This window comes from Bufo bufo, chromosome 5 (genome assembly GCF_905171765.1).
Source record: "Bufo bufo chromosome 5, aBufBuf1.1, whole genome shotgun sequence".
In the NCBI taxonomy this organism is placed as follows: Eukaryota; Metazoa; Chordata; class Amphibia; order Anura; family Bufonidae; genus Bufo; species Bufo bufo.
In genome coordinates this window covers 117,311,910-117,329,387 of record NC_053393.1, presented here as the reverse complement: position 1 = coordinate 117,329,387, position 17,478 = coordinate 117,311,910, and the positions used below count along the sequence as shown (strand labels likewise).

At 42.9% G+C, this 17,478-nt stretch overlaps 1 protein-coding gene across 2 annotated transcripts in view; it reads left to right on the top strand.

Annotated features, from left to right (window-relative positions):
- DNAJC5B (DnaJ heat shock protein family (Hsp40) member C5 beta) overlaps positions 1-16,493 on the top strand; it is a 105,128-nt gene extending 88,635 nt beyond the window's left edge. For both annotated transcript variants that reach the window (XM_040433398.1, XM_040433399.1), the window contains one exon: positions 16,179-16,493. In XM_040433398.1, the coding sequence (XP_040289332.1) occupies positions 16,179-16,273 (95 nt within the window). In that variant the 3' untranslated portion in view covers positions 16,274-16,493. The remainder of the gene's footprint in view (positions 1-16,178) is intronic.
- Positions 16,494-17,478: the final 985 nt, after the last annotated feature.

The window sequence follows — 17,478 nt, the reverse complement described above, 5'->3', positions numbered from 1 at the left end:
TTTGCAAAAGTATTCACCCCCCTTGACTTTTTTCGTATTTTGGTGCCTCACAACCTGGAATTAACATGGATTGTTTGAGGATTTGCATCATTTAACTGTGCACGTCCGCCGTGACATTATAATCCGCCATACTGTGACTGCCATTGTTCAGTGTTTATGTGATGGCGTCAATTGATGCACTGGTTGACCGCATGCAGGGTTTGTCCCTGGAGGTTGCGGATTTACGTAGTACGGTCACACAGTGTCAGAGGGTGTTGGCTTCCGGTACAGGTCAAATTGTTGGGGAGCCTAAAGTCGCTCTTCCGGAGAAATTTGCAGGGGGTACTGATGATTTTTTCCGTTTCAAGGAATCATGTAAGTTGTACTTTCGTTTGTGCCCATTTTCATCAGGTAATGAGGATCAGAGGGTGGGTATCGTCATGTCTTTGCTGAAAGGGGAAGCGCAATCCTGGGCTTTTTCCCTGCCACCCGGTTCTCTGGCTCTCCGGTCGGTGGAGGAATTTTTTAAAGCCCTGGGATTGATTTACGATGACCCAGATCGAGTTTCAATGGCAGAGTCAAAATTACGTAACTTACTACAGGGTAAACATACTGCTGAGGTTTACTGCACAGAGTTTAGGAGGTGGGCTACTGAGTCGGGGTGGAATGACCCCGCGTTACGTAGTCAGTTTTGTCAGGGGTTATCTGAAAGGTTGAAGGATGCTCTGGCTTTTCATGAATACCCTGATACTTTGGAAAATGCAATGTCACGGCGGACGTGCACAGTTAACAGATAACACACCAACCAGGCTCTGGACGAGAGACAGGGAAAGGGTCACCTCCTAATTTATCCCTGACCTCTTTCCCTGCAATGCTCAGCCCACAGACAAATCTTGATGGTAGATTTGCTGTGTCCACCAGCCTATACTAACAGAACCCTGAACTCCCTGAGATGGTGAAGTGGGGAGAAAGGAGCTGCCAGCTCGCACAGAACCTGGACGGGTAAGATGACAAAAACAACCAAACAAGAAAAGACACTTATCTGCTGAGAGCAGGAACAAACAGCCAACCTTCCTTCCTAGCTTCCAAGACCACAATGATGAGTATAATCCGCTCAGAGCACTTTAGCTGGAGACTATTTAAACTAATGACTCCACCCAGTGCACCTGATGCGAGGCGGATCCAGCACAGCATCAAAACAAATACTAGACTCGTGCTGCAATCCTGGCTGACCTCCGCACATCGTCAGAGTGGGGCATGACAGCTGGTTGCCGTAGCAACAGCGAGGTGCCACCGCCACAGTGCAGCCAGACTCGTTGCGGGAGTGCAGACAGGTAAGGGCGTGGCAATGGCTTTCTGGTGTATGACCTGATTTAAATAATGAAGGGGTTGTGGCCTTGTCAGACAGCTTAGAGTCAGACTACTTTCACACCAGCGTTTTTGCTGGATCCATCATGGATCAGCAAAAATGCTTCCGTCATGATAATACAACCGTCTGCATCCGTTATGAACTCCGAAGAACCAGCAGTAAAATGCATTGAACTCATGGATATAATGGAGAGGACTCAAAGAGGAGTCCTCTCAATGCATTTTACTGTTGGTTCATCAGAGCATAGCGTCGGAATACAAGTGAGTACGAAGATAAAAAGTACATAACTGGACCCTGCGTCACTGTAAAGGGGGAATATTAATCACCAATATTTATGCAAATATCGATAATTAATATTCATAAATAGGAGGAGCCGTTTATTGATGACTCCGCCTATTTATACCTTTATATAAAATAACACAATACTTTCACTATACCTTACGCTAATCACTAAGTTAGCTGCATGTGCCTTACTAAACTAACTATCGCTAATAACCACACATTACACAGATAGTTATAAATAAAACAAGATATTTATTAATACCAAACAATACACTAGGCACGCAATACACTAACAATACAGCACTAAATATACAGCACTAAACTACACTACACAATCCCATATTCCACCCACAAACTAACTATACAATACACTCACACATATATATTAGCACCCCACCCACCTGGTTCTACTTACTGTCCCTATGGGGTACGACAAGGGTTAACGGTGGCACTGCAGGGGTGTATGCAGGCCACAGACACAAATACAGTAATAGGGGTGAGGTACAGTGGGGGTGATCAGGGCTGCACAGCAATGCAAGGGTTAATACCCTGCAAGTGTACAGAGAGGGGGTAATCATTGGTGGGGTGGTGGTAATCAGGGATAGTTGGTGGGACAGGGTAGGTAAGGGTTAATCAAGGGGAAAGGTACAATGGGGGTGTATATGGGCTGGTTGTGGGTAGGTAGGGGTGAGGTACAGTGGGGACAGCAATGCAAGGGTTAATACCCTGCAAGTGATGGGGGTTGTGTAGGGGATATGGGAGGAGGTATAGGGATAGGCAATGTGGGCAAATCGTTGGTGGGATAGGGGTTATGGGCAAGTAGGGGTTAATAGGGAATCGTTGGTGGGATAGTGGATATGGGCAAATAGGGGTTAATAGGAATAAGAAGAGGGGGATACTCAGTGCTCGTTGTCCATGGTGATCCTGGTCAGCCGGGATGGGGGGACCGCTCCATCCTTCTCCCTGAGTGCTGGCTACGCTCTCCTCTAGGGGGGGCCGGTAGGGGTCTCTCCCAGTGCAGGGGCCGCCGGATATTTATGTCCGGCGGCCCGCACCGCCCACATGGTGGCGCGCGCGCCACCATCGGAGACACGTGGGCCGGCGCAGTGATATGACATCACTGCGCCAGCCCGCGCATCCCCGAACGCGCACATCGGGGCCGCGCCATATACTAACAGGCGGGAGAAGCCTTTGATCTCCCGCCTGTAGCCTTTAGCATTCCGGGCAGCGCGATGGTAATCGCGCTGCCGGAATGCGCATAATAGAAGGAGGGGAGGTTTCTCCCTCCCTTCTATCATGCATAATTATCTCCAGCAGCGCTGGAGATAATTAGAACAAAGGACTCCGATTCTGTTGAACCTGAGTCCTTTGTAGCCATCAGGATGACCGGACCCTTGTCCGGTCATTCTGATGCAATCAGCCAGATTGCATCAGGGTGAATGCTTGGGGCACATTCACACTGATGCACCTGGTTTCAGATATTGGGGCCTATGGATATGGGGGGATATCTGTAAAATATACATGTGTATGGATGCTTGGGGCACATCCATACACATGTATACACTGATACTGGGGTATATAGGGGATATATCTATAAGGGGGCATAAGGGAGCATACATACTACATAGGACTTATAAGGGGGCACAGCTTCCAGGGACCACATACAGTCAGGTCCATAAATATTGGGACATCAACACAATTGTAACATTTTTGACTCTATACACCACCACAATGGATTTAAAATGAAACGAACAAGATGTGCTTTAACTGCAGACTGTCAGCTTTAATTTGAGGGTATTTACATCCAAATCAGGTGACCGGTGTAGGAATTACAACAGTTTGCATATGTGCCTCCCACTTGTTAAGGAACCAACCAAAAGTAATGGGACAATTGGCTTCTCAGCTGTTCCATGGCCAGGTGTGTGTTATTCCCTCATTATCCCAATTACAATGAGCAGATAAAAGGTCCAGAGTTCATTTCAAGTGTGCTATTTGCATTTGGAATCTGTTGCTGTCAACTCTCAAGATGAGATCCAAAGAGCTGTCACTATCAGTGAAGCAAGCCATCATTAGGCTGAAAAAACAAAACAAACCCATCAGAGAGATAGCAAAAACATTAGGAGTGGCCAAAACAACCGTTTGGAACATTCTTAAAAAGAAGGAACGCACCGGTGAGCTCAGCAACACCAAAAGACCCGGAAGACCACAGAAAACAACTGTGGTGGATAACAGAAGAATTCTTTCCCTGGTGAAGAAAACACCCTTCACAACAGATGGCCAGATCAAGAACACTCTACAGGAGGTAGGTGTATGTGTGTTAAAGTCAACAATCAAGAGAAGACTTCACCAGAAAGAATACAGAGGGTATACCACAAGATGTAAACCATTGGTGAGCCTCAAAGACAGGAAGGCCAGATTGGAGTTTGCCAAACGACATCTAAAAAAGCCTTCACAGTTTTGGAACAACATCCTATGGACAGATGAGACCAAGATCAACTTGTACCAGAGTGATGGGAAGAGAAGAGTATGGAGAAGGAAAGGAACTGCTCATGATCCTAAGCATACCACCTCATCAGTGAAGCATGGTGGTGGTAGTGTCATGGCGTGGACATGTATGGCTGTCAATGGAACTGCTTCTCTTGTATTTATTGATGACGTGACTGCTGACAAAAGCAGCAGGATGAATTCTGAAGTGTTTCGGGCAATATTATCTGCTCATATTCAGCCAAATGCTTCAGAACTCATTGGACGGCGCTTTACAGTGCAGATGGACAATGACCCAAAGCATACTGCAAAAGCAACCAAAGAAGGGAAAGAAGTGGAATGTTATGCAATGGCCAAGTCAATCAACTGACCTGAATCCGATTGAGCATGCATTTCACTTGCTGAAGACAAAACTGAAGGGAAAATGCCCCAAGAACAAGCAGGAACTGAAGACAGTTGCAGTAGAGGCCTGGCAGAGCATCACCAGGGATGAAACCCAACGTCTGGTGATATCTATGCGTTCCAGACTTCAGGCTGTAATTGACTGCAAAGGATTTGCAACCAAGTATTAAGAAGTGAAAGTTTGATTTATGATTATAATTCTGTCCCATTACTTTTGGTCCCTTAACAAGTGGAAGGCACATATAAAAACTGTTGTAATTCCTACACCGTTCACCTGATTTGGATGTAAATACCCTCAAATTAAAGCTAACAGTCTGTAGTTAAAGCACATCTTGTTTGTTTCATTTCAAATCCATTGAGGTGGTGTATAGAGCCAAAAATGTTAGAATTGTGTTGATGTCCCAATATTTATGGACCTGACTGTATTTCCCACAGGGGCCACCATGAGCCCCTGTGGGCCATTAAGAGCAGATGTGCGCAGATGCTGGGCACATCTGCGCACATCATCCTATAAGGTGTAAATTAATGCATGCATATACAGTGGCGGAAATAATTATTTGACCCCTCACTGATTTTGTAAGTTTGTCCAATGACAAAGAAATGAAAAGTCTCAGAACAGTATCATTTCAATGGTAGGTTTATTGTAACAGTGGCAGATAGCACATCAAAAGGAAAATCGAAAAAATAACTTTAAATAAAAGATAGCAACTGATTTGCATTTCATTGAGTGAAATAAGTATTTGAACCCCTACCAACCATTAAGAGTTCTGGCTCCCACAGAGTGGTTAGACACTTCTACTCAATTAGTCACCCTCATTAAGGACACCTGTCTTAACTAGTCACCTGTATAAAAGACACCTGTCCACAGAATCAATCAATCAAGCAGACTCCAAACTCTCCAACATGGGAAAGACCAAAGAGCTGTCCAAGGATGTCAGAGACAAAATTGTAGACCTGCACAAGGCTGGAATGGGCTACAAAACCATTAGCAAGAAGCAGGGAGAGAAGGTGACAACTGTTGGTGCGATTGTTCGAAAATGGAAGGAGCACAAAATGACCATCAATCGACCTCGCTCTGGGGCTCCACGCAAGATCTCACCTCGTGGGGTGTCAATGGTTCTGAGAAAGGTGAAAAAGCATCCTAGAACTACACGGGAGGAGTTAGTTAATGACCTCAAATTAGCAGGGACCACAGTCACCAAGAAAACCATTGGAAACACATTACACTGCAATGGATTAAAATCCTGCAGGGCTCGCAAGGTCCCCCTGCTCAGGAAGGCACATGTGCAGGCCCGTCTGAAGTTTGCCAATGAACACCTGAATGATTCAGAGAGTGACTGGGAGAAGGTGCTGTGGTCTGATGAGACCAAAATAGAGCTCTTTGGCATTAACTCAACTCGCTGTGTTTGGAGGAAGAAAAATGCTGCCTATGACCCCCAAAACACCGTCCCCACCGTCAAGCATGGGGGTGGAAACATTTTGCTTTGGGGGTGTTTTTCTGCTAAGGGCACAGGACAACTTATTCGCATAAACGGGAAAATGGACGGAGCCATGTATCGTGAAATCCTGAGCGACAACCTCCTTCCCTCTGCCAGGAAACTGAAAATGGGTCGTGGATGGGTGTTCCAGCACGACAATGACCCAAAACATACAGCAAAGGCAACAAAGGAGTGGCTCAAGAAGAAGCACATTAAGGTCATGGAGTGGCCTAGTCAGTCTCCGGACCTTAATCCAATCGAAAACCTATGGAGGGAGCTCAAGCTCAGAGTTGCACAGAGACAGCCTCGAAACCTTAGGGATTTAGAGATGATCTGCAAAGAGGAGTGGACCAACATTCCTCCTAAAATGTGCGCAAACTTGGTCATCAATTACAAGAAACGTTTGACCTCTGTGCTTGCAAACAAGGGTTTTTCCACCAAGTATTAAGTCTTTTTTTGTTAGAGGGTTCAAATACTTATTTCACTCAATGAAATGCAAATCAGTTGCTATCTTTTATTTAAAGTTATTTTTTCGATTTTCCTTTTGATGTGCTATCTGCCACTGTTACAATAAACCTACCATTGAAATGATACTGTTCTGAGACTTTTCATTTCTTTGTCATTGGACAAACTTACAAAATCAGTGAGGGGTCAAATAATTATTTCCGCCACTGTATATCATACATGCATGCACGTGTTTGCATGCATATATGTATATATATGCATGCGTCTCAACCCTTCCTCAACAGTCACTTACACTATTCATTTTTTCAGTTTGGGGGTTGTTTTGGAGCTGACAGATTCCCTTCAAGGAGTTATTGTAACTTAACACATGATGTTATCATATATTCATGTACGCTAGAATGGTAGATAAATATAATTTCTAATTGCAGGCCCCAAGAAATACAACCAGTGGGGGTCATTTATCAAACTGGTGTGATTTAGAACTGGCTTGGTTAGCAACCAATCAGATTCCACCTTTTATTTTTGACAGCTCCTTTGGAAAATGAAAGGTGGAATTTGATTGGTTTCTATGGGTAACTAAGTCAGTTCTACTTTACATCAGTTTGATAAATCTCCCCCAATGTATTGTTTTCTGGACCTGAAATCCTACTTTTATAGTCAACTATTTTCTACTTACAAGTTGTGCTCATAAGTTTACATATCTTTGCAGAATTCATGATATCCTAACCATTGTTCAGAGAATATGAATGATAACACAAAAACTTTTCTTTCACTCATGGTTAGTGGTTGGTTGAAGCCATTTATTGTCAAACAACTGTGTTCACTCTTTTTAAATAATAATTACAACACAAAGTACCCAAATGACCCTGATCAAAAGTTTACATACCCCAGTTCTTAATACCATGTATTGCCCCCTTTAACATCAATGACAGCTTGAAGTCTTTTGTGGTAGTTGTGGATGAGGCTCTTTATCTTCTCAGATGGTAAAGCTGCCCATTCTTCCTGGCAAAAAGCCTCCAGTTCCCCTAAATTCTTGGGCTGTCTTGCATGAACTGCACGTTTGAGGTCTCCCCAGAGTGGCTCAATGAAATTGAGGTTTGGAGACTGAGATGGCCACCCCAGAACCTTCACTTTATTTTGCTGTAGCCAATGACAGGTTGACTTGGCCTTGTGTTTTGGATCATTGTCATGTTGGAATGTCCAAGTACGTCCCATGCGCAGCTTCCGGGATGATGAGTGCAAATTTTCCTCCAGTATTTGTTGATACATTACTGCATTCATATTGCCATCAATTCTGACCAAATTTCCTGTGCCTTTGTAGCTCACACATCCCCAAAACATCACAGATCCACCACCGTGTTTCACAGTAGGAATGGTGTACCTTTCCTCATAGGTCTAGTTGACTCCTCTCCAAATGTAGCGTTTATGGTTGTGTCCAAACAGTTCAATTTTAGTCTCATCACTCCAAATGACTTTGTGCCAGAAGGTTTGAGGCTTGTCTCTGTGCTGTTTGGCATTTTGTAAGGGTACTTTCACACTAGCGGCAGGACGGATCCGACAGGCTGTTCACCCTGTTGGATCCGTCCTGCCGCTATTTCGCCATGCCGCCGCTCCGTCCCCATTGACTATAATGGGGGCAGAGCTCCGGTGCAGCACGGCAGTGCGCGATGAGAGGCCGCTGGACTAAAAAGTCAGACATGCAGTACTTTTAGTCCGGTGGCCTCTCACCGTGCACTGCTGTGCTGCGCCGGAGCTCCGCCCCCATCTCCTTTATAGTCAATGGGGACAGAGTGGCAGTTCGGCGGCATGGCGAAATAGCGGCAGGACGGATCCGACAGGGTGAACAGCCTGTCGGATCCGTCCTGCCACTAATGTGAAAGTAGCCTAAGCGGGATACTTTGTGGCATTTGCGTAGTAATGGCTTTCTTCTGGCAACTCGACCATGTAGCTCATCTTTCTTCAAGTGCCTCCTTATTGTGCATCTTGAAACAGCCACACCACATTCTTTCAGAGAGTCCTGCATTTAGTCTGAAGTTACAAGTGGTTTGCAAAAGTATTCACCCCCTGGAATTAACATGGATTGTTTGAGGATTTGCATCATTTAATTTACAGAACATGCCCACAACTTTGAAGATTTTATTTTATTTTTTATTGTGTAGCAAACAACAAATAGGACAAAATAACAGAAAAAGTCAATGTGCTTAACTATTCACCCCCCTAAAGTCAATACTTTGTAGAGCCACCTTTTGCGGCAATCAGATCCAAGTCGCTTTGGATACGTCTCAATGAGCTTGCCACATCTTACCAATGGAATTTTTGCCTATTCCTCCTTGCAAAACTGCTCCAGCTCCTTCAAGTTGGATGGTTTGCGCTTGTGAACAGCAATCTTTAAGTCTGACCACAGATTTTCTATTGGATTGAGATCTGGGCTTTAACTAGGCCATTCCAACACATTTACATGTTTCCCCTTAAAGGGAACCTGTCACCAGTTTTATGGTGTCCTAACTAAGGGCAACATAAATAAGTGACTGATTATTTTTAGCAAAATGCTGGGTCACTTTCTTTAATTGAACCAGTCAATCTGCCAACATCTTGTATTGAAAAGCTCCTGCTGAATGTCAGTTTGTTTCCATATGAACCAGCAGCAGGTGGGCATGGGAGTGGCTATAGCTCTGAATTAAATATACGCTGGACTCAATGACATCACGCTGGACTCAAATCAGCTCATTAGCATGCGGCATCTTTGTGTGTATATTATGAGGTAACCATCTGTCACACCAGTAAGTGAATACATCTAAGTTACTTTTTAGTAGTTAATGATTGTATATAATTAGTTAGATTATAATCAAATATCCACATGACAGGTTCCCTTTAAACCACTCAAGTGTTGCTTTAGCAGTGTTTTTGAGGTCATTGTCCTGCTAGAAGGTGAACCTCCGTCCTAGCCTCAAATCGCGCACAGAGTGGTACAGGTTTTGCTCAAGAATATCCCTGCATTTAGCACCATCCATCTTTCCCTCAACTCTGACCAGTTTCCCAGTCCTGGCTGCTGAAAAACATCCCACAGCATGATGCTGCCACCACCATGTTTCACTGTGGGGATGGTGTTCTTTGGGTGATGTGATGTGTTGGGTTTGCGCCACACATAGCGTTTTCTTTGATGGCCGAAAAGTTCGATTTTAGTCTCATCAGACCAGAGCACCTTTCTCCATACATTTTGGAAGTCTCCTACATGCCTTTTCGCAAACTCACAACGTGTCTTATTGTTTTTAGCTGAAAGTAATTGCTTTCTTCTGGCCACTCTGACATAAAGCCCAACTCTATGGAGCGTACGGCTTATTGTTGTCCTATGTACAGATACTCCAGTCTCTGCTGTGGAACTCTGCAGCAACTCCAGGGTTACCTTAGGTCTCTGTGCTGCCTCTCTCATTTATGCCCTCCTTGCCCGGTCTGTGAGCGGCCGTCTTTTGGCAGGTTTGCTGTTGTGCCATGTTCTTTCTATTTGGTTATGATAGATTTGATGGTGCTCCTGGGGATCATCAAAGATTTGGATATTTTTTTATAACCTAACCCTAACTTGTACTTTTCAACAACATTGTTTCTTATTTGTTTGGAGAGTTCCTTGGTCTTCATGGCAGTGTTTGGTTAGTGATGCCTCTTGCTTAGGTGTTGCAGCCTCTGGGGCCTTTCAAAAAAGGTGTGCATATGTAATTACAGATCATGTGACACTTAGATTGCACACAGGTGGACATCATTTGACTAATTATGTGACTTCTGAAGGTTATTGGTTGCATCGGAGCTTTTTATGGGCTTACTAACAAAGGGGGTGAATACATACGCACATGCCAATTTTCTGTTTTCTATCTCTAAACAATAGTTTTATTTATATATTTTTCTCACTTCACTTCACCAACTTAGACTATTGTGTTCTGATCCATCACATAAAATTTAGATTAACAAAATATTGAACTTAATGCTGTAGTGTAACAAAATACAAAAAAAGTCAAGGGGGTGAACACTTTTGCAAGGCACTGTATTTGTGGGTTTTTCCTTGCATCCCGAATAATTTTTCTGGCAGTTGTGGATGAAAGTTTAGTTGGTCTACCTGACCATGGTTTGGTTTCAACAGAACCCCTACTTTTCCACTTCTTAATTAGAGTTTGAACACTGCTGATTGGCATTCTCAAGTCCTTTGATATTTTCTTATATCCCTTTCCTGTTTTATAGAGTTCAATTACCTTTTCCTGCAGATCCTTTGACAATTCTTTTGCTTTCCCCATGACTTAGAATCCAAACAACATCAGTGCAGCACTGGATAAAAGATGCAAGGGTCTGTCAGGAGTCAAGAAAGTCATTGACCTTTTATACACACCCACTAATTACAAGCAAACAGATCACAGCTGAAGATGGTTACCTTTAAAGCTATTGTAACCCTTTGTCACAGTCCCTTCTGTGACAGATGTCAGGAGATCAAGGAGACTGGCGGAGCATGGAGGAATCTAACAGCCTCTTTGATTACTCTTTATTCAGTGTTTGTTTGTGACCTCATCCTCTTTCAGGTGTAGCTTAGTACTCTTTACTCTACCCTATTTAGTGTTGCCCCACCCTTCTGACTGTGCGGTAGATAGCTTCATTTGGGTTTGGTGTGAGGTCGTCTCTGGTGTTCCTGCTCGTCCATAACTACAGAAGTTAAGTGTCACGTTTGTTTGTGTTTTGTTTTCCCTTCCTTGCTTGTTGTTACTAGGCCTCAGGGAGACGCCTGTTCCTTCATTGGGGAAGGAACGGGTTGCCTCAGTCCTGACAATATTCTTAGGGATCTCTAGGGTCTCCAGGGTTCCAGGGTATGGGCATTTCTACCTTCAAGGGGTGCCTATACGGTTAGGAGTCAGGGCCAGGAGTAGGGTTACTAGGAGGTGACCTTTTTTTCCCCCTAGCATTGAGGCCTAGTTGCTTTCCTTTTCCCTCCTGGTTGTCAGTTTGGTGTTTCCTCCTATACCTCATCTGTGACACCCTTTTTTGTCAAGTTGTGTGCATGTTATCAGGCCAAATCACCAGGGTATGTAAACTTTTGATCAGGGTCATTTGGATAGTTTGTGTTGTGATTATGATTTAAAAAGAGTAAACACAGTTGTTTGACAATAAATGGCTTCAGACAACCACCAACCATGAGTGAAAGAAAAGCTTTTGTGTTATCATTCATATTCTCTGAACAATGGTTAAGAAATCGTAAATTCTGCAAGGGTATATAAACATATGAGCACCGGGTATTCATATTTAAAAGTGCAAAAATAAATCCAAGGAAACATTAAATAAGTATAAGTGCAGAAGAAACTGTTATGCTGATACTTCACAAAAACATTATATAATTCCTTCATATTCGAGGACAAAACACGTACAAGATACAAGTCACCTTATGTTGCATAGACCTGTGTACTGATTATAACTTTCTTTACTACATAGTTTTACGTAGACTTGCCAAAATGAACATAGGGAGTCTGTGCACTTATCTTTTTTGGATCCAATGCATCTAATAAAGCGGCCAAATTCCCTGAAGGTTTGCAAAAAAATGAAGTCATCTGTGTGTGTGTCACGGATACTTATGCCTGCCGGTGTATTGGCAGTATTATTTCTTCTTCATAGGTCAAAGTAATATCTCTAAGAGATGAATTAAATCTTAATGAACTCAGTCATCCAATGCTTAGCCACAAAGTAAGAAAATGAAATAATGTTCAGTTAGCAACTGACAAATTAAACTTACGGGACTGTGAATTCTACCCACCTCAGCTGCTTTCAAAGACCCCCCCAAAAAACAAACATGAAATAATTTTTTTTATCTGAAGTATGGCCAAGAGATAAGTAAGTTTGGTTCTTGTCTCTAACAGCTGCTGAGCTCTCCATGGTCGCAACTAATAGGCATAAGGGTTATAATTAGTGATGAGCGAATTGAAGTCCATAAATTGGACTTTGATCCGAATTTCAGGATAAGTTCGATTCGCTTCAAAGCCGAATTTCCTTGTGCTTTGCGGTAGTGAATCGATTTAACCTGAAATAGTGAAAACAAAACAAAAAAAACAATACTCACCTGATCCATCTGCTCGCGACGGGCCAGGCGCCGCTATCTTGATTGAAGATCTCAGCTGAAATCCCGTGCGTGGCAACATATGAGGCCACCATGGCGGCTGGTGTGATGACGTCATCTTGGGCCACGCAAGATTGGCGGTGGCCGTCACGAACAAATAGATTAGGTAAGCATTATTATTATTATTATTTTTTTATTTAACACTGGATGATTGCTATCAGATGCCGATCATGGATGAACGCGCCACCTGAGAGGTACAATGACAGGGGTGGCGCAATCGCCGCTCCCTGTCATTGCACCCACTACTTACAAAGAAATGTGGTTCGTGACTAAGTAATTCACCACAAAGTGGATTTTTTTGTAAACTTTGGCAAAGCAGCCGATTTGAATTTTGTTAAAGTTCGCTCATCTCTAGTTATAATTCAGAAGCGCTTCCATAACCTGTCTAAGGCTGAGTTCACACTTCAGTTATTTGATCAGTTATTTCCATCAGTTATTGTGAGCCAAAAGCAGTAGTGAAGCCTACTCAGAGATCAGGTGTAATGTAAAGATCTGCACCTGTTCTGTGTTGACCCGCACCTGGTTTTGGTTCACAATACCTAATGGAAATAACTGACCAAATAACTGAAATGTGAACTAAGCCTTACCCAAACATCTCTTATTATTCTATTCTTTTTGCCAAAAGAGTTCTATCCTAATGATAATCAAAATCCAGGTGTCATGGGTGAGCTTATATCTTATTATGTTTGACTTGCTATAACTGATCCATTTTTGGACAGATACTCACAGATCCCATTGACTTACAGCGGAGTCCATCAGGTTTCTGTTGGGTACCACTAGTTTTGGTGACGAGATTGGTGATGCATATTACACTACTACAGTACAGTACTGCTACAGTAAAAATACTGAACCCCTTGACAGAAAGCAGATAACAAAAATTGCTTTGACCACGCTTAGACCCATATTTCTTGGACATGCTGTTGGTCCAATAAATTAATGAAAACCTATAATATATGTTATGGATTAGAACAAGTTTAGGGAAAAGGAAATCCTATAGGTAACTTACACAGTCCAGTTGGGTTTCTCTGAGAACAAGAGCATTACAGAATACCCTTTAATGACCAATATCCTGGTAGTGGAATCGATATGTTGGTCACATTGAGGGCATGGCCAGTTTAACAAAAAATTTGTGGACATTAGTTTACTAACGTAATAAATGTAGTAAATAATTATATGACAGGTAAAAGAAAAGATGCTGTGGCTTATAAACCGTGGCTGCAATGACACATACCATAAGGAACGGACCAGGAAACCACGATGAAGCCTGTAGTGGGAGGCCAGGCATTGAATTGCATCTTCTGCTGTCACACTGTCATTGCCTTTGCTGACAACTGCCAATAGGAAGGGCTTACTGCATACAGAGATTGCAGCTCCCATTCAGTTCAATACTTGTAGAAATGCATTGAGTACCACCTAGTGATTGCTGCAAGCAGTCAGAATTTTCTCAATACACTACTCACCTGTTAAATCCCCCTCCACCCTAACACAATGCATTGGTGGTCCCCACTCATCTTTTGTTTAAATTCTGGGAGTGTTGCCGTACTGTGATGTGGTGACCATTAGAGTCAATCAGTGGCCTTACTAGTCTTGTACCATACTTACTAGCATCATCATTACTGAGCAATTGTCTTTACGCTCTGTGCCTGAAAAATGCAGTTCTGAGGGGGGAGGTTTGGGGGTTTATTCTTAGTTTTGATTTAGGATGCTATAATTTCTATGAATACCTCTGCCCGGCTGAGATTCTGAGGCTGGCAACACATATTAGAGGCCACAGCTATCTATCCTCAGTTGGATTTCCTCTCCCCATCCTGGACACATGCATGAAATCCAACTGCACAATCTTTAGTTCCCCTGAAATACGTCATCAGGGGAGAATCAGGAGATATCAATACATGTTATGGCAATGGGTGTGGAACCACTGTCTCAAACATTATATTTGACTTTAGACTAACTCTAAGGGTGCTATCCTGGCAGTCCCCTGGTATTCACCCTTTAACCCCTGTACAGGGATATAGACTTCACTGCAGGATAACTACGAGGCGCCTACCTCCTGGAGTAGTCTCTGTGTGATTGACAGCTGATCGACAGGGGTCATAGACACTGGTGCAGGGCACCTAGGGTCAGGAAAACTCAGTCATGGATAGTCTGAAGTCATGGCAGGCAGAGTATGTGCTATACTGTAAACAATCCGATGTCAGGGCAGACAGCGAAGGGTTAGTACAGAGGTCAGGCATAGGTCAGGTTAGGCAGTGGAAGGTCAGAAAACAGTACTTGGGCAGAAAGTCAGTACACAGACAGACAACACAATAGCGCACATCTTTGCAGGAAAGTAGCAAGCTAGACAACCTGTTGCTCAGGCACCTTTCTACAGAGGAAGGTGCCTTAACTACCCCCATCGGCCGGTGAAGAATAGGGTGCACGGGTACTAGCCCTTTAAGATTCTAAGGAAGCGTGCGCTCTACAGGACAGGAATAGCCCAAGCCATCCAGCAGCAATGGGAGAGTAGGAGGCGGTTCCTTGCCACTGGGAAGACAAGACCCGAGACTGGTAAGGGAAGCAGTGGTGGCCACTGGCTACAGTATTAGATAGTCAGCCAGTCTTGCCAAAATCAACAGGTTCATCCAATATTTGTCTAATGTGTGTGGCCTGCTTTAGCTAACCAGATATTTGAACATCAGGACTTTATTTCTACCATTGTTTGCTCTCTGAAAGGATGATTTTGTCCCTTTTACAAAATGCAAATATAAGAATCTGAAGTGTGAGCAATGATATGCAAAGGACTATTGATCTGTTGAATAGTATAAGATACTTTCATCTTCATAACAGGCAGATGGCAGCATTATAAACAGCACTGTTTATTCATTCATAGGATTTTCCAATTAAGTAACAATATATCACTGACGTCATCAACTTCATTCACACTTCATACTATTTATTGACGCCACCTTTTTTAGGACGTCACTTGCAATTCTAAGAGGATGCCTGTAAATCCTTGAGAATTCTCTTATAGCATGTAGCTATTTGATCCTGGAGGAGAAAGAAAAAGAACTAAAGCTTCAGAAATGTATATTCCAGGGCTTAGACTTCAGTGCAGACTGTCATAAGCAATATACGTATGCGTGCATGGCCGAAATTTCATTTCACAAAGCAATAATGGTAAAAGAAAAGTAATCACACACACGACCACCTCCCTGCCAGGTTCTATTTTTCAGAGATTTGCCAAATGATATTTAGGAGCAGAAAAAAAACCATATCAAGATGAATATCTTCATGAGTGCTACGGCTTTCTATTGTCTGTATTTGTATACTTTCAAGAACCATATATTGAAGTGCCAATAGAAGACTCCAGTACTGAAAATGTACATATTAATTAATGTGTCTGCTTCAGATCAGCAAAAAATGCAGATCGGATGCGGAGCAAAAATACGGTCGTGGGTATGGGGCCTAATACTGTGATAAATACTATGATTATGTATCAATAATTCTTATCTTTCTCTGTAGTAAAATTGTACACATACAGTTTATGTACAGAATCATTACATCTATGGAATAATAATTTTTTATGTTATTTTCATCCTAGATGGCCATACTTCTATTGTAATGCAACCAACAAATGCGAATGAGAAAACTCAGCTGATCGGAGATAGTCGCCGTACGTACCAAACGGATTCCTAAAAATGAAAGCAGGACCACGGTTATCTCACTACCACAAGTTATATATTAATAAAGTTCTATGCGGACAGTTACATCGTTCTAGACGCACATGAGCATATGCTGGATTTCTACTAGAAAAGTCTCTTGAAAAATAAACACTCTACATGTACTATCAAAATGAATTGTCTTCAGGATATTTTTGTAGGGCGGTCTAAAAATAAAGTAAACCTTTGCAAATCTGCTCACTTTTCCTTCTGTGTCCTAATGTAAAAAATAAATGACGATTTCATAAACACCTACATTATTCACAGTACACTCCTTAAACAGTTTGTCTCACCTCAGCAAATAGCATTTATCATTCAGGCAAAGTTTTACACTGATGACCAGAGGATAGGTCATCAGTATCAGATCGTTGGGGTCAGACACCCGGGACCCTCGCCAATCAGCTGTTTGACAAAGGCACCGGTGCTTGTATTAGCACTACGCCCTTCTCACAGCTTTCCCTATAGCAGTGACGTCACGTTCATCGGTCACGTGGCCTAGGCGCAGCTCAGCCCCATAGAAGTGAATGGAGCTGATCTAGGATACCAAGCACAACCGCTATACAAAGTATGGCATCTTGTTTGGTTTGCTTATAGAAGGCAGCAGCGCTACTTCGAGCGCCAATGCCTTCTGAAACAACTGATCGGCGGGAGTCCTGGGTAGGTCATCAGTAGAGATGAGCGAAGTTCATATTTTGAAATTCGTTTGCGATTTGTTTACTGGTAAAAGGTGAATTGCATTATGGATTCCGTTACCATGGACCATAACGCAATTCTATGACGGAATGCCTTTAGAGGCATTCCGTTATTCATTCTGTCATAATAGAAGTCTATGGGCTACAAAACGGATCAGTTTTGTTTCCGTTATGCAGGGGAGTCCCATTTGTAGATGGTAGTGTGGGTACCCAGATGTAGGATTGACAGAGTGGTGTAGAGTGGCCTACAGTCTCTCTGAAGGTGTTGTATGCACATGCCATGGTGCTCCTACCTGCATATCCTTGTGCAAAAGGGGGTTGTTGAACTTGATGAAGGTAGTTGAATAAATGGAGTCCAGACTTATTAACGTAGAACTCAACTTTACTTGGCATAAACGGTAATCCAAACAGTTTCCAAACGGTATCTTGGTCATCAGCAGGTATTGGCTTAACTTTGGCAGGCAAACACTTCTGCAACAATCCCAGCTCT